General features: G+C 50.3%; 1 protein-coding gene across 11 annotated transcripts in view; it reads right to left on the minus strand.

Annotated features, from left to right (window-relative positions):
- Positions 1-23489, minus strand: part of DCDC2C (doublecortin domain containing 2C) — a 5988712-nt gene that overhangs the window by 5385709 nt on the left and 579514 nt on the right. For 10 of the 11 annotated variants that reach the window (XM_078647857.1, XM_078647853.1, XM_078647855.1 and 7 more), the window contains one exon: positions 916-1056. In XM_078647857.1, the coding sequence (XP_078503983.1) occupies positions 916-1056 (141 nt within the window). Of the gene's footprint in view, positions 1-911; positions 1057-23489 lie in introns of all 11 variants that reach the window. The other variant, XM_078647860.1, reaches the window with a different exon arrangement.

Genomic DNA, 23489 nt, shown 5'->3' on the forward strand with positions numbered 1-23489 from the left:
TGAGTACATTTTGGGCTAAGTTTATAATGTTTTATTTTTATGCAGAAAAAGTTCAAAAAGAAAAAAAACAAATTCGGTTAAAAAAGGGGTTTTTATTCATAAACCTATGGTAAAAAAAAGGTGTCTGCCCCAATACAACTTGCAATCATCATAAGGGGGTGATTAATGTAAAGCAACTGTTTCCTAATTTATATTTATTTTACTTTGTTTATTTTACTAGACGTATACACTTAACTCCTGTAGGTGAAAGCAAATGACCCTGGTCCTTTAAAGCCAAATAAACAATCACTGAACTGTAAGGAAACGAGAGGCCTCCAGTAGAGAAAGACTACTCAGAATTAGGGAGCAAATGGGGATGGGGAAAACCACATTCATTTTTTAACATAGTGGGGAACATTTTAAAGACACGTGGGCTCCTTTCTCGGGTTCTCTAGCCTCAAATATTTTCAGGTTCTGAGGCGTGCAGCTCATGAGCCATCCTGAATAGCCACACAGCATACGTAACACAACTTAACAGAATGACACTGTTAAACAGTCCGATCACGGCCAACATACCCGAAAGGTATCGATAGATAGTTAAGTCTGGTGTCTGCAAGGTGGTGCTTGCAGAGGAAGGGATTACTTTGGGGATCTTTACAATTCGACTCAGATGGTATATTCGTTCTCCGACAGCCACCGATGAGAGCAAGTGTATAGATATGTTAAAGAGAAAATGGCAAATAATAAGATTTCATCCATAAACAACCTAATGCAGATTTTCTGTAACAAAATCTAACACGGAGGCTAAAAAACACCCCGGCTGTGAAAGGGTTAATGTCAATATCGGTGGTTTTAGTGTTACGGACGACTATTATTCTGATAATGTTACTTCTTTCAGTATAACAGATTTTGAAAAAAATGTCAAAACATACCTACCTTTGAGCTTCCACTCGACATCCTTTAGGAAGCCACTGAGAGTACGGTAAACGTTTAAACTTTTCTTTTCCCACTGCTACATAATACTGATTATTTTTAATGTCTCCTAGGCATACGCGTTGACCATCAATTGTGCACAGCCTGCAAGCAAAAAAGAAATAATCAAAAATATTGTGAAATTATGAATTATTCTAGACACGTTGACCATTAATTATGTACAGCCTGCAAGCAAAAAAGAAATAATCAACAAAAATATTGTGAAATTATTCATTATTCTAGACGGCTTTTAGTGAGCACCAGTTTAATGTAATATTTAGCTTACACTGAAAATAAGCGCTAAGACAGAACTACAATTTTGACTTTTTCTTCTTCAGGAAATAGTAGATTTGGAAAAAAATTCTTTCAAAATGTTAAAAAAAAGTCCCATAACCTTACCACTCCTAGCAACTTTAGCATTATTGCGCCTAGAAACATAAGGTAGAGGAATCGCGCAGCAGTTGAGTTCGCAAAAAACTGAATTATACACTGGCACAACTGTGACTATGACTAGAAGCTGAACGCTGCACAGCCTGAACCTCTGTGCAGTGTTTGGCGCCAGCACCTGACAACTTTTCAATTGCATTTACTTAAGTGTGCAAGATCCCACGAGATTACGAAAGCGGTATACAGTTCGTGACTGACTGTCTCAAAGATGCAAGTTCTCGTGCCCTCCAATTCTGCTCCATTGGCTTTGGTCCCCACTTTCCCAAGTTGGTGACTTGAGTGTAGGCACGTGGTTGAGATAGGACACATGATAGTGTATAATTGACAATATACTACCAATGGAACAAATAAACACATTCATAATGTCTAGATTATGCACCGTAATCTTCATTATTCTGAGTCCGTATTTCTCGCCTCACTACTTACTATTTGAAGTGCGGAAGTGCTTCACCCCCAATAACCAAACTTCCCATTTTACCACTTTTCTTTATGGCTTTACTTTGTAAAGGGATCCGTCCCTAAGGAAATCTAGATGTTCATATCTTCCCAATTCTAGAAAGAAGCTTAAGGGGATTTAGGGTGGAAACATATGCAATGGAGAGAAGAATGCAGACTCGGATTAATGAAGATTATTGGTAAAAAAAAATCTAGATATTACCTCTTCTTCTTCAAACCTCATACCATTTTTACTATTTGAACGAATGCCAAAGTATAAGTATCATCTTCCCGACAGGATGAACAAAAATACACTATGAGCCAGAAGTCATGGAAGAAAAAACCCTAAAGGTATTTCTCCTCAGAATTTATTTGCCATTTAGTTTATCAGACTTCGTCGCAGAGTCCTAATCATAGACTAGGGAGAGCAAATTGCTGACAGGGTGTACAAGATTTATTTGATAAGGCAGATCCAATAAGAGAACAACAGTGGTTCTCCTGCTGTTTGTTTTAAAGCCTCGGAAATGGAACCAATTAATAACTTCAACTGATTTCCTGACATGATGCTTGTTAAATCCTTGTGCCTGTGAGACAGCCTCCTGGAAACATCCTTATATCTCCTCTCCTCTTGAGGGGGAGAAGGAGATGCATGTTTCTGCTTCCCTGTATGCTTCACCCTCTCCATAGACTAGGAAGAGCACACCAGTATTCCGCTCTTTGATAGAGGCCTTAACTTTTTTCCTCAATACTCTTCACAATTCTTTAGGATAGAATCATAACAAAAAATTATATAAAACTAGCATTCGGGTCAAATAAAAGCGGATTGGCCTGTTTCATTTTCTGAATGATACCTCCTTACTCTTTCAGGGTATTTAGCTTTGTTTTGGTCCTTGCAATCCTTCCTGCATTCCCTTTCTGCTATCTTGCACATTTTTCTTTATAGAGTATTCTTAGGTGTGGGGTGTACCATGTGGCGGACTTTCTTTTGATTTTAAGAGTTAATGTTTTGATGGGAATGGCTTGATCTAAGAAATGGTGTATCCATTCCGAGAATGTGCAATTAGTGACATGAGAGTCAGAGCCCAGTAGGGGTAGGGTTTTGCCAAGGATGCGTTTTCAGTCATTGTGGTTTTGGTGGGAACAGAAACGGTCTATCCATGGCAAATGGCTTGGGTGGGCAAGGAATGGAAAGGTTAATCTGGATAAGGAAATGGTTGAACCAGATATTCGGTAGGGGATTAAGGACCAGTAAGTGGGAACCATTAGAGAAAACGAGATCTAGCTGGTGACCATTTTCATGAGTGAGGCCCTGGATTCTTTGGGTGAGTTGGATAGCGCTAAGGTCTTGCAGGAAGCCGATAGCTTGAGTGTCAGAAGCAGTATCATCTGTGGTAGGAGTAGCTGCCGGGCGGTGACGTGGGGAGGGGCAGGGTGGAGGGTAGTAATCTATGGATTACGGAGGATTACAGGTAAGTAAACATATAAATAAATAAAACGAATTTCGTTGCATGCACTGCATCGCATTTGGGAATGCAGTGCGCGCAACGAAATTAGTTTTCTTTATTTATATGTTTATTTACCTGTAATCCTCCGTAATCCACAGATTACTACCCCCACCCTGCCCCTCCCTGCCCCTCCCCACGTCACCGCCCGGCAGCTACTCCCACACTGACCGCTACTGGTCGGAAGACTCATCATGGACTCCGGAAAACGTGAAGGTGGGGGACAAGGGAATTGCGAATGTCATACTTTTGCAATAGGGAGATGAAAGGGGTTTGGCTATGCCTGTGAATGCTACCTTCTGTACAATTGGCAGACCTCCTCCCCTCTTATCTTCTCAATCAGTTGTCAAGGAGCAAGGCCGGGACAATATCAAGTCCGAGCTCTTCTTGGAGATCACAAGAAGATTACATCGGGTTTTTGTTCTTCCAAGAGTTTGGAGATTTCAAGCAATTTAGCAGGACCGTTTTCTAGCTAGGCCTGGAAAGGCTAGTATTCCTGGAGGGTGGGAAAACCCGAAGGTGGTGGGGAGGGGGAAAGTAGGGTCAGTAAAAGAGCAGTATTTACAGATTAGGTTTTGCTCGGTCAGATCGATAGAGTGGAGGCATGTGTAAGCGAGACAGCAGTTTTCTTCTCTGTAAATATATATTTTAATTTTATGGTTTCACAAGCGCTAGGTGCACAGATGTTGGGTTGTAGTGGACATCGGGTGGCAGTGCCAAGTGTAAACATTGCGTGGCCTGGTATAGGTGCTTAAGGCCTAGCAGATAGTCATTGGCACACTGGTCTTGAGTATTGGGCTCGCCTCTGAGTATAACTGCCCTAGGCACAGTGTCTCCCCTCCTCCACAAGACTAATATTGTCATCCTTGGGAGAAAGTCCAGATTCTCAGCAATTGGAGTCAGTAATTATCAGGGATTATTGAAATCCCCCTCATGCTCGGGGCCTTTGACCAAGGGTGGAACCTTGCATCCGTGGGGGTAACCAAAGCAGGTGGTGGAACAGTACTAGGCTACACTACTATTCCATCCTGCACCAGGGCTTGTTTGCATCTGGAAAGCAACACACCCGAGCTAGGGAGATCTGAGCCATCAGGATATATCGATCTATATCGGGTACCTTCAGTTTCCCCTCCCCCGGGCTCTTCAGCAAGGTTCTGGCCACCCTCAGTGACTTCCCATCCCATATAAAGACCCACATATTTTGGTTTAGATTTTTTTAAGGGTGCCTGGGATAGCGCAGACCGTGAGGGAGTGAAAGAGATACAACAGTTTCGGCAGCAGGTTCATCTTCAAGCAGTTTATCCTACCCACCCAGGAAATCTCAAGTCTGCCCCAGCTATACAGGTTCTTGAACAAGACATCCAGAAGGGTAAGGAGATTGCTAGAAAAAACCTCCTTGACTGAGGATTGAATCGTAACCCCTAGGTATCGGATAGCTCCTGGTGTCCACCGTAATCCGTGCTTCATCACAACCTCTTCACTGTCATGGCTACACCCTCCCGCTGCCATCATCATTGATTTTTGATAATTCAGACAGAAGCCCACAGCTAGGCAAAAGGGTTCCAACTCTTCTAAGAGTGCGGGTAACGCACTCCCTGGGTTGGTAAAGAAACATGGGTAGTTGTCTACAAAGGGTGCCAGCTTTGTTGGTCCCTGCTTGGTTGGCAAATATGTAATCAGTTGAATAGCCACGATCCTATGGTATAGGGTCCAAGGTGAGTGACAAAAATCACGGGGGATAGGGGGCAAACCTGTTATGTGCCCCAAGTTACAGGAATGGATTCTGAGAGACGAGAGTGTATTTAAATTTCACCAAGAGTCAGGCATAATTGGATAGCATAAAAGCCTTCATGTGTGGTACTTAGGACCTCATGTCAAGGGTCTTTGTAAAGAATGACCAATCAAAGCAGCCAAAGGTTTTCTCTGTGTCGAGCGAGAGAAGGAATATGCTACTTACCAGTATGCATCTGTTCTTGGCATGTAGGGCTGCTGACATTCATATCTGCGCATAGATCGCCGCCTAGTGTTGGGTCCGGATGATTGCACTTTGTTGTCTTGGAAGAGTCTTCGAAGTATCACGAGATAGGTGACTCCTCCCCTAGACTACAGTGCGCATGGGCATCCTCTCCATCCTCAGATTGTTTTTCGCCATTGTGGCAGAGATGGAGATAGGAGCTGCGACAGGCACCGGGGAGGAGGGCGGCAATATGAATGTCAGCAGCCCTACATGCCAAGAACAGATGCATACTGGTGGCATATTCCGTTCGAGGCATGTGGGCTGCTGAATTCATATCTGTGCATAGACTGTATAGCAGTATCTCCTCTAGCGGTGGCTACCTGTGCCAGCTGCAGCAGTTTGAAAAATAGTTTTGGGGGCGTGGCCAAGATGGCGGAGTGAGCGGACGTGGATCACCTCAGCTCCTGCCAACGGCCCTGTTTCAGCACCGGTTCCGACGCCTTTGCTCCCGCGGTCGGGGGCTCTGAGCTGTCGGAACCGTCCACATAGCAAACCGGACCCGGTGAGCGCGACGGAGGAGCAGCGTGGGGCTGTGCGGAACATCTGCGGACCCGGAGGCGCGAGGCGCCCCTCCCTCCTCCGGCCTAGTGGCGAGGCCGACTTAGGGTGGAGTACGTGGCCGAGCGGCGAGCTCCCTGCGGCGGCGAACCAGCGTGGCCTGAGGCAGGTGTCCCCCGCGAGCATCGGCAAGCAACACAGAGAATCGCGGCCGCGGCAGAGACTTCTGGACGGACGGCGGAGCTGACTTTCGTCCCGTCAGACGGCGGGGCGGTGCTTGGATGCCGCATGCCTCGAAGGCGACGGAGGCGCAACGCTGGTGACAGAGCCGGAGGTGAGGGCAGACCCCGGTAATCTCGAGCGGCAGAGTGGTGAGTCCCGAGTGAGGGCGGCGTGTGGGGCCCGGGGCGGAGGACCCCCTCGGCGGGCGTATCGGCCCGGTGGCAACAAAGTCCCCTCAGATTGAGGCACCCTCGACAAGGGCCTGGCGGATGGTGACCTCCGTGGCGGGGGCCGACACTGCGGGGCCCTGACGAGCAGTAACGAGTGGGGCCTTGGACTCAGGCCCTGCCGGGGCGCACTGACTTTCTTGGCTTTCGGGGGCGCACGCACCGGCACAGCGGCCGGGAGTGCCCCTGGCTTCAGAGGTGGGGGCGCTACAGTGCACGAAGAGAATCTCGAGGACATCAGAGGTGGCGGCTGAGCTCCCGAGGGGGCCCGACCCGCATCGAAGACAACTGAGCACCAGCCTGTGACAGGCCGCACGCAGGCCCACTCGCTCTGAGAGAGCCCTTGCAGGGGAGACAGGCAGGATCGCGCCGGCCCGTGGTGTACCAGCGCCACACCGAAGCCACGGTGAAGATTTGCATTTCCGGGGAACGCATGTGGAGATCATTGCACCGGGAGGCAAAGGCACCGGTACAGCGGGATGTCGTCAGCCAGGCCTCCCAGAGGCAAAACGGTGAAGGAGTTATTCGCGAAAACAGTGACCCCCCCCACAGAAGGACGCCGGGGCCACTGCACCGAAGAAGATGGACCAGACCTCCGACAGCGGGACGGAACCCATCACGAAGGCCTTTCTGGAATCCCTCTTTGCGTCCCTCCGGGACGACATACAGACCTTTAAGACAGAATTCACCAGTGAAATCCGGGAGGTGAGGCGCGAGATGGACGGTATAGGGGAGCGGGTGGCGGACCTAGAAACCAAGAGCGACGACAAGGACACGGAACTGGCGGCCCACCAGCAGGAGATTATCCGGCTACACGACCAGCAAGTAGACTTACAGCTCCATCTGGAGGACCTAGAAAATCGCTCTAGGCGCCATAACATTTGCATTCGCAATGTAGCCACATCCGATGCCACCCGAGATGTGTTTCGCTACGCTAGGGAGCTTTTCAACCACGTTCTGGAACGACCGCTGGACTCTCCTCTACAGCTGGACAGAGCTCACAGGACCGGACCACCTCGTGCGGGGACGGCACCCCCTCCGGACATTTTGGTGTGTGTTCAGGACTGCCGTACCAAAGAAGAAATACTACAAAAAGCGCGCCAGAAACAACCTATAGCATTCCAAGGTACGTCCCCGCAGTTATTTCAGGACTTGGCAGCGCTCACACTCCATAAGCGCCGACTCTTCAAACCCGTCACTACCTACTTACAGCAGAACAGCATTACATATAGCTGGGGCCATCACTTTCGCCTAGTTTTCAAACTGGAGAACAAACAATACCAGCTTCGTTCGGTATCTGAGGCCTGCGCGCTGTCAGGAATTGAGCAGCCTGAAGACGAGGCCGAGTCCCAGGGATCCGCGCCAGGCACAGTTGGAAGGAAGTCGCAGTGGAGCTATCAGAGAAGGCAGAAACGAGTTTGGAAACCCCCTGCGACGGAAATTGAAGCAGGTCAACGCGCCGCAGTAGACGCCGTGGCCACGGACGGCGGTTCCGGTGCCACGGGATGAAAGACACACTGTCGCCTACTGTCCTGGTTCTTCGTTCTGGCCGCATGGCCGTTGGCGGGAAGGCACCCCGACCAGACTAGTAAGACTACCCTATACTTACTCTTGTTACTTCTCCTTTTCATCCTTGGATGAGAGACAATGACAGTCTGCAGTTACTGGGGGGGAGGGAGAGGAGTTGGGGTGGGGGGGGACGTTGTGAGGGGCGGTTCTAGGGGGGATAGCTGGGTGGGGGAGGGAGTTGGGGGGACGAGGGGGGAAGGGTTTCTAGTTCGGGGGGAGAGGGTGGGGGAGGGGGAACCGGTGGTGGCAACCCACTTTCATCTGTACCGACTGACCCACATGAGCAGAGTGGAGGGGGGCCGGAGGCCAGCTGAGAAGTCGTAGAGTCATTTACTGCACCACGGAAGGGGGGACGGCCGTGATGCTGGATGGCTGGTCCCTGGGGAGTGAGGGGGAGTCACGACATGGGATGTGTGCCTGAGGACTTGAGTACCCAGCTCCACGTAGATACCCTTGATTCCAGGTTTCAATGCCTGTTACGATAGGAACATGGAATGTTAGGGGACTCAACTCCCCCCAGAAGAGGCAAAAAGTCTGGAAATACATCTTAGACCACCATATAGACATACTTGCACTCCAAGAAACTCACCTAATGAAAACTGAGGACTTCCGCCTGAAACATAAGTTGTACCCACTTATCTATAAGTTCTCCGCTCCTTCCAAGCACAAGGGGGTGACACTCCTATTCCGTTCTTCCACTCACTTCCAACCATTGGACATACTGAATGACAAAGAAGGTCGATGGCTGATGGTCAAGGGGCGACTGGGAGGGAGGCTTTGCACCTTTGCTACACTTTACGCCCCCAACAGCGGTCAGAATGACTTCCTGCATACTCTTTTGGGTAAAGTGACGGACTTTGCTGAGGGCCCTTTATTTCTAATGAGGGATTTTAACTTGGTCTGGCACCCTTCCCTCGACAGCATGCACACTAACCGCTCTGGCTTGGGCTCCTTTCACCCTGACACTCAGGGTCTCATTCACGACATGGGCTTGCTGGACACCTGGCGCGCCCTATATCCCCACACCAAAGACTACTCCTTTTTCTCCCACGTACACCACTCCTACTCTAGGCTAGACTACATTTTCACCAGCCAATCTCTACAGGGCGGGCTGAGGGAGGCTAGGCTATTCCCCATCTCCGTGTCCGATCACGGCTTGTACTCAATCTGCGTGACCTGGCTTGGCAATGCCCCCTCACCGACCCGGTGGTACTTCCCAGCATACTTGGCGCGGGATAAGGATTCGCGCACCCCCCTACGGGAGACTATAAGGGACTTTTACAACCAAAATAACCCAGAAGACACCTCTGAATATAATAATTGGGACACCCTTAAAGCAGTACTTCGGGGCAAGTGCATAGCGCTTAACTCCGCCCTAAATAAGCAGAGAGCGAAGGAAAGGGAACTGTTGGAGAAGGAACTGGAGTTGGTCGAACAGGCCCACAAACTTACACCCTCCCGACAGACTCTCCGCAGCCTCACAGCCATCAGAGGCAAGCTGCAGGCTATTTACAATAATCGAGCTGAGTTCACTCTCCTTAAATTAAGGAATCTATCCTACACCCAAGGCAATAAAATAGGGAAACACCTAGAGCGGCAGCTGCGTGACAAACGGGAGCGGGAATACATAGGTGGTATTCGGGCCCCCTCAGGGGCGCTATCCCACAAGGACGAAGACAAAGCTAATCTATTCTGAGACTTTTATAAAGCGCTGTACTCTACGGACGTTCTGGACCCTGACGCTCAGCAGAACTTTCTTCGAGGCCTACCTATTCCACAGGTCTCCCAGGCCTGGAATGATGAATTGACGGCCCCGATCACAATAGAGGAGGTGCTTTCTGCTATCAAAGCACTGAAACCCCATAAGGCACCGGGCACAGATGGCTACACTGAGCTTTTTTATAAAACCTTTGCAGCCGACCTTGGACGCCACCTGGTCCGGCTGTTTAATTTAATGGCCTCTGAGGGTGATGCGGCAATATCTATGGCTGAAGCGCTGATCTCAGTGATCCCTAAGGAGGGGAAAGACCCCACGCTTTGTGCATCCTACAGGCCCATCGCTCTCTTAAACATCGACGCCAAGCTCTACTCTTCGATCCTAGCGACTCAACTACGTAGCCTTATGCCGCTCATTATCCACCCGGACCAGCCGGGCTTTATAGCGGGACGGCAGACGCACGATAACACCCGGCGCATCATTCTTCTCATTGAAAAGGCTCAGAAATGTAAGATCCTTGTCGGGCTCGATACGGAAAAGGCCTTCGACCGTGTTGACTGGAAGTTCCTTACGGCCACGCTTCAGGCGTTTGGCTTCTCCCCCGCATTCATACAAATGCTCCAGGCCAATTATAAACTCCCGAGATCTAGAGTATCGGTGAATGGCATCCAGTCTGCTCCCTTCTATCACTCCCGGGGTACTAGGCAGGGGTGTCCCCTATCCCTCTTACTGTTTGCCCTTAGTATAGAGCCGTTAGCCATCGCCGTCAGAGAACACCCCGGAATCGAGGGCCTACCATTTACGGGTGAATCCCATAAAATATCACTCTTCGCGGACGACGTTCTCTTGTCCCTTTCCAATCCTAGCACATCTCTCCCGCACCTACAGACTACACTGAGCCGCTTCGAGGAAGTGGCTGGCTTCAAAGTCAATCTGACTAAATCCTACATCCTCAACCTTACCCTCTCCCCGGTAGAGGCCGGTCACCTCGAGACACTGTCGCCACTGGCGTGGGCGACCTCTTCACTCCTATACCTGGGAGTGCAACTTACACCAAAGGTGGAGCACTTGTACAGAGCCAACTTCCCTCCGATGCTGAACCGCATCCAGGCGGAGCTCACGAGGTGGAAGCCACTTTTCCTCTCTTGGTTAGGGCGTATCCACGCCGTAAAGATGACCCTCCTTCCTAGATTGCTGTACTTGTTCCAGTCTCTTCTCATAGATATGGACAGGGACTTCTTTAGTAAGGTGAAAACATTGATCCTGCGCTTTATTTGGCAGGGAGTGCGAGCGCGCCTACCTTTCCATGTGCTTCGACGTCCCCAGAGGGAGGGTGGTGCTGGCCTCACCGACATGCAGCTTTACTATAAGGCAGCTCAGCTTAGAATCCTTGTCGAATGGTCCCAGAAGGAATCCAAGAAGCACTGGCTCCACATGGACCGTAGTGTAGCAGGCAGGACGATCTGGGACCTTATTTGGCGCGCAAAGCGGGACAGGCCCAGGAATGCCTACCTTAGCACCCCGACACGTGCCACTCTGGCGGCCTGGGACTCGGTGGCGACACTGGAGGGCTGGTCTTCTTTTCCTTCGCCCTTTACCCCTATCCATTTCAACCCAGCTTTCCCCCCTGCGCTTCAAGAGGGGCCATTTGACACCTGGAGGGAGGGCGGTTGCCTGGCCTTGACCCACCTGTTTCACAATTATGATTCCCTTACATTTGATAATTGCAAGAGAGACTATGGGGTAGGAGACTCTGAACACTTCCACCACACTCAGATGCTACACTGGGCCCTAGGTCCCCAGGTACGGGATGGGGCGCCTCGCTCCGTCACCAAGTTGTCCTTCCTGGTTAAATCCTCAAGCATGAAGGGTGCCATTTCCTTCCTATATAAGCTCCTGCTCTCCTCAACGTCGTCCCCGCGGCCGCGATACATGACGCTATGGGAGGGACTGGCCCAACGAGACATTACTGACGAGGAGTGGTCCCATCTATGGTCCGATATTTTCAAATTCAACCAATCTGCTGAGCTACGGGAAGCACACTTAAAAACAATTACTGACTGGTACCTGTACCCCTCTAAATTGGCTCGTATCTTCCCAGGGACATCAGATAGGTGCTGGCGAGGGTGTGGACTCCTGGGTGATTTCCAACACATTTGGTGGGACTGTCCCTCTATTAGACCCTTCTGGGAAGAAATACTAGCGCAGATGAAAGACTTGTTGGGCTACCCTGTCCCGACCACCATGGCTGAGACTCTCTTGGGGATCCGAGACCCTATGCTAGAGCACCAAACCAGAGCAGACAAAAGAATTATGTGGCTCTGTATAGGGGCTGCTAAAACCACTATCGCGGCCGCTTGGAAGACAAAAGAGGACCCGGCGATGTCCCTGTGGCACTCTAGCCTCTGGAGGCTACTCAGTAAGGAGCGTATGTCGGACATCTTCCGAGAGGACTTCAAGAACTTTGAATTCAGATGGGGCCCACTGGTAGCCTTCCTGTCTCGTGGATTGCCCTCAGCGGTCTGTCCCCCCACTGTACGGGCTCTACATCTTTTCCAACTCTAAGTAATCCTACTCTTCCGACTCCACTCAGGGGTGATGCCACCATCGGGAGGGGGGAGGGGGGAGAAGGGGGGCTGGAGGGGTGGTGGGGGGTTTGGGGGGAGTTCAGTTCTTTGTTTAACTCATGATTGCTGTCAGTGGTTCTTCTCTCATGCCTTCCTTTTGAGCCCAGGGGGTGACCCCTAACCTCTTGGAAGCCATAACCTCTATCCCTTAAAGGCCCGACTGTGCACAGGCTCCTCACTAGGACCGTAGAAGCCCAGAACTCTTCTGTTGACATTGTTGCTGAGAAGACTTGCTGGCACACCTATTACTCTTTGGACTGTAAACTATCCAGGGATCTGTGCATTGGGAAGGGGGAAATGGTTCCAGATCCTTGGGCTCTTTCCTAGCCTGGTTACCTGTAGGCTTGTGATTTGGTCACCCCTGTGTGGGAAATGGGCGGACTGTGCCATGAGTTGTTTTCCAAAATCAATAAAAATATCTTTGAAGAAAAAGAGTTTTGAGGACAGCCTGGCCTACAGCAGCTTGCTGTTTTGCTTGCACGTCTACACAGCAGTGTTTTGTGAAAGTGTGTATGGTGGTCCATGTGGCTGCCTTACAGATGTCTTCAAGAGGAATATTTCCCAGGAAAGCCATGGATGCCCCCATTTTTCTTGTAGAGTGTGCTCCTGGGGGGACCGTTAAAATGTGTTTTGCTTTTTGATAACATATTTGAATGCATTTAACTATCCATCTGGCTATTCCTGATTTTGAAATAGGATTTCCTTTGTGTTGTGGTGCAAAAGCAAAAATAGTTGTTTTGTCTTCCTAAATGATTTAGTTCTGTCTATGTAATAAAGTAGGCTCTTTTCACATCTAATGTGTGTAGGGCACTCTCAGCTACTGACTGCGGATTTTGAAAGAATACTGGCAGTTCTACTGACTGGTTGATATGGAAATTGGATACAACTTTAGGCATGAACTTAGGGTTTGTTTTAAGAACCACCCTGTTAGCATATACTTGCATGAAAGGTTCTTGGATTGTTAGTGCTTGTAATTTGCTCACTCTTCTGAGTGAGGTAATGGCAACCAAGAATGCAACCATTAAGAATTGTAGTTCGCATGAGTGTAGAGGTTCGAAAGGAGGGCCCATAAGTCTGGTAAGTACTATATTTAGATTCCAGACTGGGGAGGTGGGTGTGTTGGAGGGATCACCCTTTTTAAACCCTCCATGAAGGCTTTGATTGCTGGTACTCTAAACAGCGAAAGGTGTTGCCTGTTTTGAAGGTATGCTGCTGTAGCAGCGAGGTGTAGTCGTATAGAAGAGTATGCTAAGTTACATCTTTGTAAGTGCAGCAGGTAACATATAATGTGTTGTGGGAAGCGTCTAACGGGTTGATTTGGTTGTTGTTGCAGTAAATAACAAATCTCTTCCATTTAGCTGCATAGCACGCTCGTGTGGTTGGTCGCCTTGCCTTCCTAAAGATGTTCATGCAGTCTGGGGGCAAGTTAAAGTATCCAAACTCTAAGACCTCAGGAGCCAGATCGCTAGGTTCATCTGATTGGGATCTGGGTGTCTGATTTCTCCATGGTTCTGGGTTAGAAGATGGGGAGCAAGGCACAGTCTTTGATGAGGAACTACTGAAAGTTCTAGGAACGTTGTGTACCACGGTTGTCTCGCCCATGTGGGAGCAACTAGGATTAGCGTGAGTGAGTGTTGTCATAGTGTGCGTGCCACCAGCGGGATCAGCGGTGCTGGGGGAAAAGCGTACGCAAATCTGCCTGACCAGTTCCTCCATATCGCATTGCCCTGTGACAACGGATGTGGGAACCTGGCGGCAAAGTACTGGCATTTGGAGTTTTCTTTTGTGGCAAACAGGTCTATCTCTGGGTGACCCCACTCTTTGAAGAATGGCTGGAGAACTTGTGGGTGAATCTCTCATTCGTGTAGTTGTTGGCTGTGCCTGCTGAGTAGGTCGGCAATCTGATTGTCCTTCCCTGGAAGGTGTTCTGCTAGGAGAAAAATGTTTTTGGGAATCGCCCACTTCCATATGCTTTGTGCCAGATGGGACAGCTGTGGAGAGTGTGTCCCTCCCTGTTTTTGGATATAGTACATTGCGGTCATGTTGTCCGTCCGGATCAACACAGTCTTGCTGTACAAGTACTTCTGAAATGCTTTCAGGGCTAGAAATATCACTAGCAATTCTAGTTGGTTGATATGTAGCTTTTTCTGTTTGTTTGTCCAGAGCCCTTGCACTTTGTATTGAAGGAGATGGGCTCCCCAGCCTGTCAGTGATGTGTCCGCTGTTAGTACTATTTGTGGAACCGGCTCTTGGAACAGTCGCCCCTTGGAAAGGTTTTGTGGGTTCCACCACTGCAGAGAGTTGTGAGTGCGACTGTCTACCAACACTAGGTCTTTTAGTTGTCCTCGAGCCTGGTTCCATTGCCGTGCTAGGCATTCTTGTAATGGGCGCATTTGAAGTCTGGCATGGGGGACAATGAATATGCAGGAGGCCATCATGCCTATGAGCTGCATAAAGACTTGAGCTGGCAGAGTGTATTGTGGCAGGAATTTCCGAATGAGCATCTGCATGTTGGCTATTCTTGCTGAGTTTGGATAAGCTTTTGCCACTGAGGTATTTATAGTAGCTTCCAGATACTGCTGTGTGTGGGATGGTTGCAGATGCGATTTTAGGTAGTTGACAGAGAACCCTAGGCTGTGTAGCAACTGAAGTGTTTGAGATGTGTGTGCTGCGCACTGTTGGTACGATTTTGCTTGTATTAGCCAATCGTCCAGATAGGGGTACACATGGATGTGTTGCCTTCTGAGATGTGCCGCCACTGTCGCTAAGCATTTTGTAAACACTCTTGGAGCCGTGGTAACCCCCAAAGGGCAAAACCTTGAATTGGTAGTGTTGGCCTTCTATTATGATCCTGAGGTATTTTCTGTGGGCTGGATGGATGGGTATGCGAAAATACGTATCCTTGAGGTCCAGTGTTGCTAGGAAATCTCCTTGTTGGAGCAATGGGAGCACTTGCTGTCGTGTGAACATATGGAAGTGTTCCATTAGTATATATTGATTTAGGGGTCTGAGGTCTAATATTGGCCTGGGGGAGCCGTCCTTCTTGGGAATAAGGAAGTATAGGGAGTATACTCCTGTCCCTTGCTGGTGGAAAGGGACTTGCTCTATGGCCCCCTTTTCCAGCATGCATTTCACCTCTTGCTGGAGCAGGGTGATGTGTTCCGTGGACATAGCACGATGTCTGGGTGGTATGTTTGGTGGGGTAGAAGTCAGTTCTAGGCAATAACCTAACTGGATAATTTCTCTCACCCACCTGTCTGTGGTAATTGCATGCCAGACAGGTAGGAACTGTTGGAGTCAGCCTCCGACTGGTGTTATGTGGTCTGGAGGCAGCGTAATGAAGTCACTGTTTTGTGGCAGTGGAGGCTCTGGTGTTATTGCCTCCATGTCCTCGTCCCTTGTTACTGTTGCCCCTATAACCTCCTTTGTTTGTGTTCTTTGTGAGGGAACCTTGTGTGAAGACTTTTGTATGAGGCAGATGTTTGCGAGGTATTTCCTCGTGTAGTTGCCCTGAATGAGGAGCGCCGAAAGGAGCCTCTGTGTTGTTGAAATTGCAATGCCCCCATTGATTTTGAGGTTTCTGTGTCTTTTTTCATTTTATCCAAAATGGTGTCGACAGCAGGGCCAAATAGGAAATCTTGATTGACAGGTTGGTTAAGAATGGTGGACTGGGAGGAGCTTGGCGGGCATCCGAGATGGCCGCGTGAGCAGAGCGCTCCCCGGACCCCCGCCGCTCCCGGCTTAATATCCTGATTTAATCCTGATTTTTGCGAGGATTCATATAGAGGACGTTGGGCTGATCTACCTGGACTTTTCATAAACGAATTTGGACATTGGGTGTCTGAATTATGTTCACTTGAACTTTTGGGCTCCGCCCTCGAAGTGCGCCCGGGACTGGGTGAGGTTTGGTGGCCGTCTTGGAGTTGAACAACAACGGCAGGGGGATTGGACGTCTGAGACCCCCTCTTAAGTTTCGGTTTCGTTTCTGCCTCGGACTGGGACATTGGTGAGAGGGCTGGGCCAGAGCTGCGGCCGCTCTCCACGTAGGTTGTTTGGCCCTTGGCTGCACTGTTTCTGGAGTGGGCTGCATCTATCCTGGTGCTACATCTCTTGTAGTCCTTTGGTCCAGGGGCCTCCGTTTCTGGTGCTCGGCCTGTCGACCCTGGTGACATTGCTTGTGACGCATCTTCAAAATGGCGGGCAGAGGGGACCGAGAGACGCGCAAGACGAAGGCACCTCTGCGCGGGGGTCCGGTTCAATCTAATGTCATGGATCGTTATACCCACTCTAAGGGGTCCCCCGGAGCTGCCCTGCCCGGTCCCGCTGCGTCGGACCAAGTACTAGATGCGTCGCCGGAGCCCTCCTTGCAAGACATCATGGGCGCCATTTCTGGCATGAGGGAATCCATCGGCCACCAGTATGAAACTTTGGCCCACAAATTGGACACTGTGGCGATTGAGGTCAATTTGATTCGAGCCGATCTCTCCAAGACGAACGAAAAGGTGAAATCGTTGGATATCAAATCTTCCAGCCTCACGACGGACGTCTCTGATATTCAGACGGAGATTGGCAATCTCTGCAGGGTGAACGATTTCATGACCCGGCGCTTGGAGGATTTTGAGAACAGGGCGCGTCGCTGTAATGTTCGCGTGGTTGGTGTGCCGGAGAATCCAGAACCTCACTCGGTTGATCTCCTGGTTGAAGATCTTATCCAGAATCACCTTTCACCGTCTGGCCTTAGTAAATTTTTCGCAGTGGAGCGCGCACATCGTGTCCCGGGGGGCCAGGGCAAGCCTGGCGCCCCGCCGAGACCTATTGTTGCCAAGCTTTTCCACTACAGAGATCGGGACGCTATCCTGCAGGCCTCGCGGGCGAAGGGCCCAGTAGCCTTTGAAAACGCCACGGTGAACTTTTATCCGGACTTTTCCCAACAGGTCCAGAAGCAGCGGATGGGATTTCGTGGTGCCAAGAAACGTCTTAGGGACTTGGGGATGCGTTACGCAATGCTCTTTCCGACCAGGCTGCGGGTGGAGCATGGTGATCGAACTTTCTTTTTTGATCGGCCAGAGGCTGTGAATGACTGGCTGGACTCCCTGCCTAATCGACCTCCTGAGACTGAGTCCGAAGCCCACCCGGGCGGTGCTGAAGGTGGTGTTGAGAGCTAAACGTTTCGTTTTTGACTGATGCCTTGTTTTGTATGACTTTTCTAGTGATGTAAGCCTTTGTTCCTCTACCTCATATTGTTTTGATGTATGGTCTTATTCTCGTTATTTCTTGATCGGGGGGCGGGTGGGCCGGAGCCTTTCCTCCTCCGGGGTCTTCGTGTAGAATAGGGGTTCTTGGGCGACAGGCACACTGCAGGTTGGGGTGGCTTTTTAGCTTTTTGCAGGGGTGCAGGGTGGGGGGTGTTTTCCTGTTATTTGGGGGGTGGGTGGTTGGGAAGTTCATTGTTTGTATGTTCTGTGTTCAAGGCGACTTTATTCTGTATTTGAATTGCTTTTTGTGGTCGTGCTCATTGATGGGGGGTTTGGGCTTTGTCGGGTGGGATGGGGGGTAGCGGGTTGAGATTTGTTTCGTGGAACGTTAATGGTCTGGGTGATCGTATCAAACGCAGTGTGGTGTTGAAATGTATACGACGTTTATCTCCTGACGTTGTTTTCCTGCAGGAGACTCATTTGATAGGCAATGTCTGTCATGCAATGAACAGGTGGGGCTATCGCCTCGTAGCACATTCGGGGTTCACCTCGGGTTCCAGGGGTGTGGGTATCCTCATTCGGGCTTCCCTCCCCCTGGCTATTGATGATGTTATACAGGATGACCGGGGGCGGTATGCTGTCCTTGTGGGTCGGTATGAAGGCCGTACCCTTTCCTTATTAACTGTTTATGTGCCCCCCGGCTTGCAGACTTCCACCTTTTCAGATTTGGGCCGTGTCTTGTTGGACCTTCCTGATAGTACTCTCTTTCTGGCTGGTGACTTCAATTCGGTAGTCTCTGGCATTCATGATCGCCACCCTCCTAGGGATACCCCGGCGGCTCAGCAGTGGTTGGGTGGCTTTTTGGATACCTTCGGCCTAGTGGACTGCTGGAGGCTTTTGCATCCTACGCAGCTGCAGTACACCTTTCACTCCGGGGCCCATGGGAGTTTGTCTCGGCTGGATTATTTCCTGATGCCTGCGGCTCAGTCCCCGGCTGTGCGTGAGATTGTGCACTTGCCCAGGGGTATCTCTGACCACTCTCCGCTCTGGCTTCGTTTTGAGGTTGGGGTGGAAGCAGCGGGCAGGGTGGCTCCCATTAATCCGTGGTATCTTACCTCCCCTGAGACCCGCACCCTTTTACTTAAGTCCCTCGACTCGTATTTTCTGGATAACGAGGGGTCGGTTTCATCTGCTGTGTCCCTGTAGGAGGCCTTTAAGACTGTGATTCGTGGGCAGGCCCTCTCCCTTATTGCTGAGGCTAAGAGAGCGAGGAATAGAGAAGTGGTTGATCTTGAGGGGGAAATTTCTGTACTGGAGGAGGGCTTGGAATCTGGTGTCACGCCTGAGAAGCTCCATGCCCTGGGTCTGAAACAATTTGATTATAAGTCCTTGGTCACGGATGCCGCCAAAGTGATGTTTCGGGAGCAACAGGGACGTTTGTATGATGTGGGTGATAAAGCGGGTAAATTGCTGGCGTGGCTGGATAAGAAGGAGAGAGCTAATCGTGTGGTACCCGTGATTCAGTCTGCCTGTGGTGTGAGTGTAACGGACCCGATTGGGGTAGTTGACCGGTTTGCCGAGTACTTCCGTGTGGTGTATACCCCTGTGTCTGTGAGGGATGTGGTTGACTCTCGCCTTCTGTTGCGTGATATAGCTCTGCCCATTGTTTCTGATTCGGACCGTGTGGCGTTGGACTCCCCCTTTACGGTTGATGAGATAGCTACTGCCATCCGTTCCCTCCGTTCTGGCAAAGCATTGGGCCCGAACGGGTTGCCAATCGAATTGTACAAATTGCGTCCGGATAGGCTTGCTCCGTATCTCCGCGCCATGTTTATGGAGTCCCGGGAACGGGGTATTCTCCCTTATGATCAGAGACTAGCCACGATAGTTGTCATCCCCAAGGAGGGCAAGCCACGTGATCTTTGTTCCTCCTATAGACCCATATCCCTACTAAATGTTGAACCCAAGGTGTTGGCGAAACTCCTGGCCACCCGTCTCTTGACGGTCATTAGTGACTTGGTCCATCCGGATCAATCTGGATTTATCCCACATCGCAACACGGCTCTGAACCTACGTCGTCTTCATGGCGCGATCGCGAGGGCGGGGCTTCTGACGGAGCCGGCCATTTTGGCATCGTTGGATGCATCCATGGCCTTCGACACGGTGGAGTGGCCCTATCTTTGGGCGGCTCTTGAGAAATTTGGTTTTGGGCCTGATTTTATTGGTTGGGTCAAGTTGCTGTACGCGGAACCTCTGGCGCAAGTGGTGGTGAATGGTAGGGTCTCGGCTCCTTTCACCCTCGGCAGGGGTACCCGTCAGGGATGCCCCTTGTCTCCATTACTGTTTGCTCTCGCCTTGGAACCGTTGGCTGCCTGGCTCCGGTGGGAACCGTCTCTCAAGGGGATTCGCTGGTCTCCGGACTTTGAGGACCGCGTTTCGCTTTACGCGGACGATATCCTTTTATACCTCACCTCCCCGCGTAAATCTCTGTCTGTTCTGTTTGATGTTCTTGCTTCTTTTGGGGCCAACTCGGGCCTCGTTATTAATTGGGCCAAGTCCTGTGTATATGTTCTTTCGGGGGTTTTGCCCCCCTTGCCGAGTAGACTTCCCATTCAAGTGGTCCATTCGGGCTTCAAGTACTTAGGGATTTTTATTACGTTGGACCCGACGCTCCGCTTTGAGCATAATCTCCTCCCACCGTTGCTTAGACTGCGACTGGATGTGGCCCGTTGGCGCAAGCTTCCTTTATCACCGCTGGGCAGGGCGGCCCTGTTTAAAATGATGTCCTTGCCGCGATTCCTTTACGCGCTTCACAACTCTTATGACGCTGTCCCTAAGACCTATTTCCAAGAGATTGAGAGTCTTCAACGGCAGTTGATATGGGATGGGCGACCCCGTATCGCACTCGCAAAGCTCACCATCCCCTGGTATGACGGGGGCATGGCGCTCCCCGATATCAAGCGATATTATTGGGCTTCCCAGTTGTCTGCCATTAATCATGTGATGTTTTCCCCGGGTCGTAATCCTGCATTCGAGATGGACAGACTCCAGCTTCCAGGTGGGGACTTTACTAGAGCGCTTTATTCCCGATCGGCCGGGCGCCATCTTGTGGGCCCATCCAGGATTGCAGTAACGGTGTGGCGGGCTGCGAGTGTGAGTTTGGGGTGGGAAGATCGATTGACGTTAGCGACACCGCTTTATGCATCCGAACGTTTGGGCGGACTCTGGTCTACCAAGGGTTTCGACCGCTGGGATGTGATTGGGATCTGTAGGGTGGGTGACGTGTACTCGAATGGTTGTGTGAAGTCGTTCCAGGCCCTCCAGGCGGAATATGGTTTGAGTGGTAGGGAATTTTTTCGCTACCTGCAGGTCCGACATGCCCTCGTCTCAGTCTTGGTTCCTGATGAGGCCTTGCCTGACTCTTCCCCCCTCGAGGACCGTATCCTTGATGGGCATCTTCCCGATAGCACTATTTCTCTGATTTACAAGAAATTGATTAATAATCGGGTGGACTTACTGATCCGACTTCGGGAGGCTTGGGTTCGCGATGGGTTGGAACTGGACGACGAGGATTGGCAATCGGCGCTCTCTTCTCCCAAGGAGGTGGCCATTCCTGCCCGTCTCCGTTTGGTTCAGCTTAAGATTCTTCATCGAGTCTATGTCACTGGTCCGCGTCTGGTTACGATGGGCTTTTCTTCGGATGGGCTATGCAAGCGTGGATGTGGCTTGAGTGCGACTTTTTTGCATATCCTTTGGGAGTGCCCGGTTATAGCTGCTTATTGGACTGCTGTGCTTGAGGTGATGACTGTTGTTACGGAGGTGGCCCTGCGACCGGAGCCTCGCAGGTGTCTGTTGAATGTATGGGAACCCACTGACTACTCTGTGGCCCAGACCAGATGGGCTACCCTTGGTTACATGATTGCGAAGCGGGATGTCGCGCAACTCTGGGGCGCTTCCAGGCCCCCTGAGGTCTCGAGGTGGGAGGACAATATGGACTGGTCCATGTTTCGTGAAAAGACGGTTTATGTGGCCAGGGGCAGACCCAGGGCGTGGACGAAGGTTTGGGGCCAGTGGAATGATTATCGTGGGGGTATTTGCACCCCTCCCCTTGAAAACACTGCTGAGATTGTCCTTTCTCCCTAGACTAGAGTTCCCGGAACCTTTCCGTAAGGTTTTTTATACTTCCGGTTCTCCCCGCTGCTCCCCTCCCCCCCCCTCCCCGACTTGATTGGAGCCTCCGGGCTCTGGGTGTGTTCTCCTGATCGTGGAACCGTCCCCTCCGCTCTTTGGGCTGACCTTACTTATCGTCCATTCGCCTTTAGTGTTTATGTTTTCTTTTTGTAAAAAATAAAAATACAAATTGTTCTGTGATGTCTATAGAGTAACGCTCTGTACTTGAGCTGTACCTATCCACGGGTGTATATTTTCTTACATGCATTTTGTCTTGTTATTAGCGGCCAGCCCGTGTGGTTGTAGGCCCATTCTTGTACTTTTCTGTGCTTACTCCAATAAAGGTTTTGAAAAAAAAAAAAAAAAAAAAGAATGGTGGACTGTACCTCATTCTTAAACCAGGAAATACGCAGCCATGCATGTCTGCGTAATAGGACGCTAGTGTTAATTGACCTAGCTGCGGTGTCTACTGCGTCAAGCGCGCATTTGATGGAGGCATTTGTTATAAATGTTCCCTCTTGTATGAGGTCATTAGCTTGTGCTTTAAAGGGCTCAGGCAGGTGTTGCATTAGGCTTTCGAGTTGATCATAAAGCGCCCTGCCGTAACGAGCCAGTAGGGCTTGTGTATTAGCAATCCTCCATGAGTTGGAGGCTTCCAGTATTTTTGACTCTTTATCAGGGGGAGGTGCTTCCTCTGTTGTTTGGGAGTTGGCCCGTTTACGTGCATTGGCCACTACCAGTGAGTCTAGTGGTAACTGTCCCCTGATATAAGTAGGGTCTGTCGGAGCTGCCCTATACTTTTTTTCTATTCTGGGGTTGATTACCTGTGCCCTGGCTGTATCCTTAAATATTTCAGGTGCATGTTTTAGAACTCCCTTTAACATGGGAAGTGTTCTAACACTTTTTTCTGAAGTGGCGAAGGTGTCAAATAGGAAGTCTTCCTCAACAGGGTCATTATGCATATCTGCATTGTGGAATTGTGCTGCCCTGTCTATGAGTTGATTGAAGACTATGGTGTCATCTGTAGGTGACGGTTTAGTAGGATAAGAGGGTACATCAGGGATGGGGTGGGTGTTGTAAGGGTCTGATGGCTCCTCCCATGGTTCCTCTTGTGGTTGAGGTTCTTGTGGGAAATCCTACAGAGGTTGTGGCTCATCCCCCGTGTTACCCTCATTGTCCCCATGGTGAGACGGTGAGTATGCAATGTAAGGATTAAAGGGTGTAGTAGGCATGATAGGCTGAAAAGGAATAAAGGGTCTAGAGGGAGAAGTCCCAAAGTCCTTTTTCTTTAATGGAATAGGGGAATGTGAGCCAGAGTCCACAGGCCTCTTCTTTCTGTGCAGGATGGTAACTTTACCAGTGTCTGGATTGATGTATATTTTAGCTTGGTCGTCTGATGGATCTGGGTGGAAGAGTTCTTCCTCTACAGTCCTGGGTTGGGTGTTAGACCTTTTTGGGTCCGTAACACTTTCTTTTTCGACGACTTTTGGTGATTTCCTTCTTTTCTTCGGCTCAGGCCCTTGTTCGGGGTCGACTGGAGCTTTCGGGTCGGCACGTTTTTTGTGCTCCATAGGCTTTTTGGGATGAGTGTCCTTTCCCGAGTCGACGTTCGTTTTCGGATCGACTGGTGTCTTCGGAGCACTTAGCTTTGGGTCGACAGCTTTGTCCAGTCGTGCTACTGGCTTCGGTACGGCTCCCTTTTTGTCCGCGACCTTGGACGGGTCGATGGATTTTGGAGCGGAAGTCTTGTTCGAGTCGGCGACCTTCTTCGGTTCGGCGCCCTTAGGCTGCGTGCCCTTGTTTGGTTCGACTACCTCTTTGGGGTCGACGTCTTGTGGTCGACAGTCTTTTTCGGCTCGACGCTTTTAGGCTGTACGGCCTTTTTTGGTTCTACGCCCTTCGGGTCGACAAC

The sequence above is a fragment of the Lissotriton helveticus genome, chromosome 6 (assembly GCF_964261635.1).
Source record: "Lissotriton helveticus chromosome 6, aLisHel1.1, whole genome shotgun sequence".
NCBI lineage: Eukaryota > Metazoa > Chordata > Amphibia > Caudata > Salamandridae > Lissotriton > Lissotriton helveticus.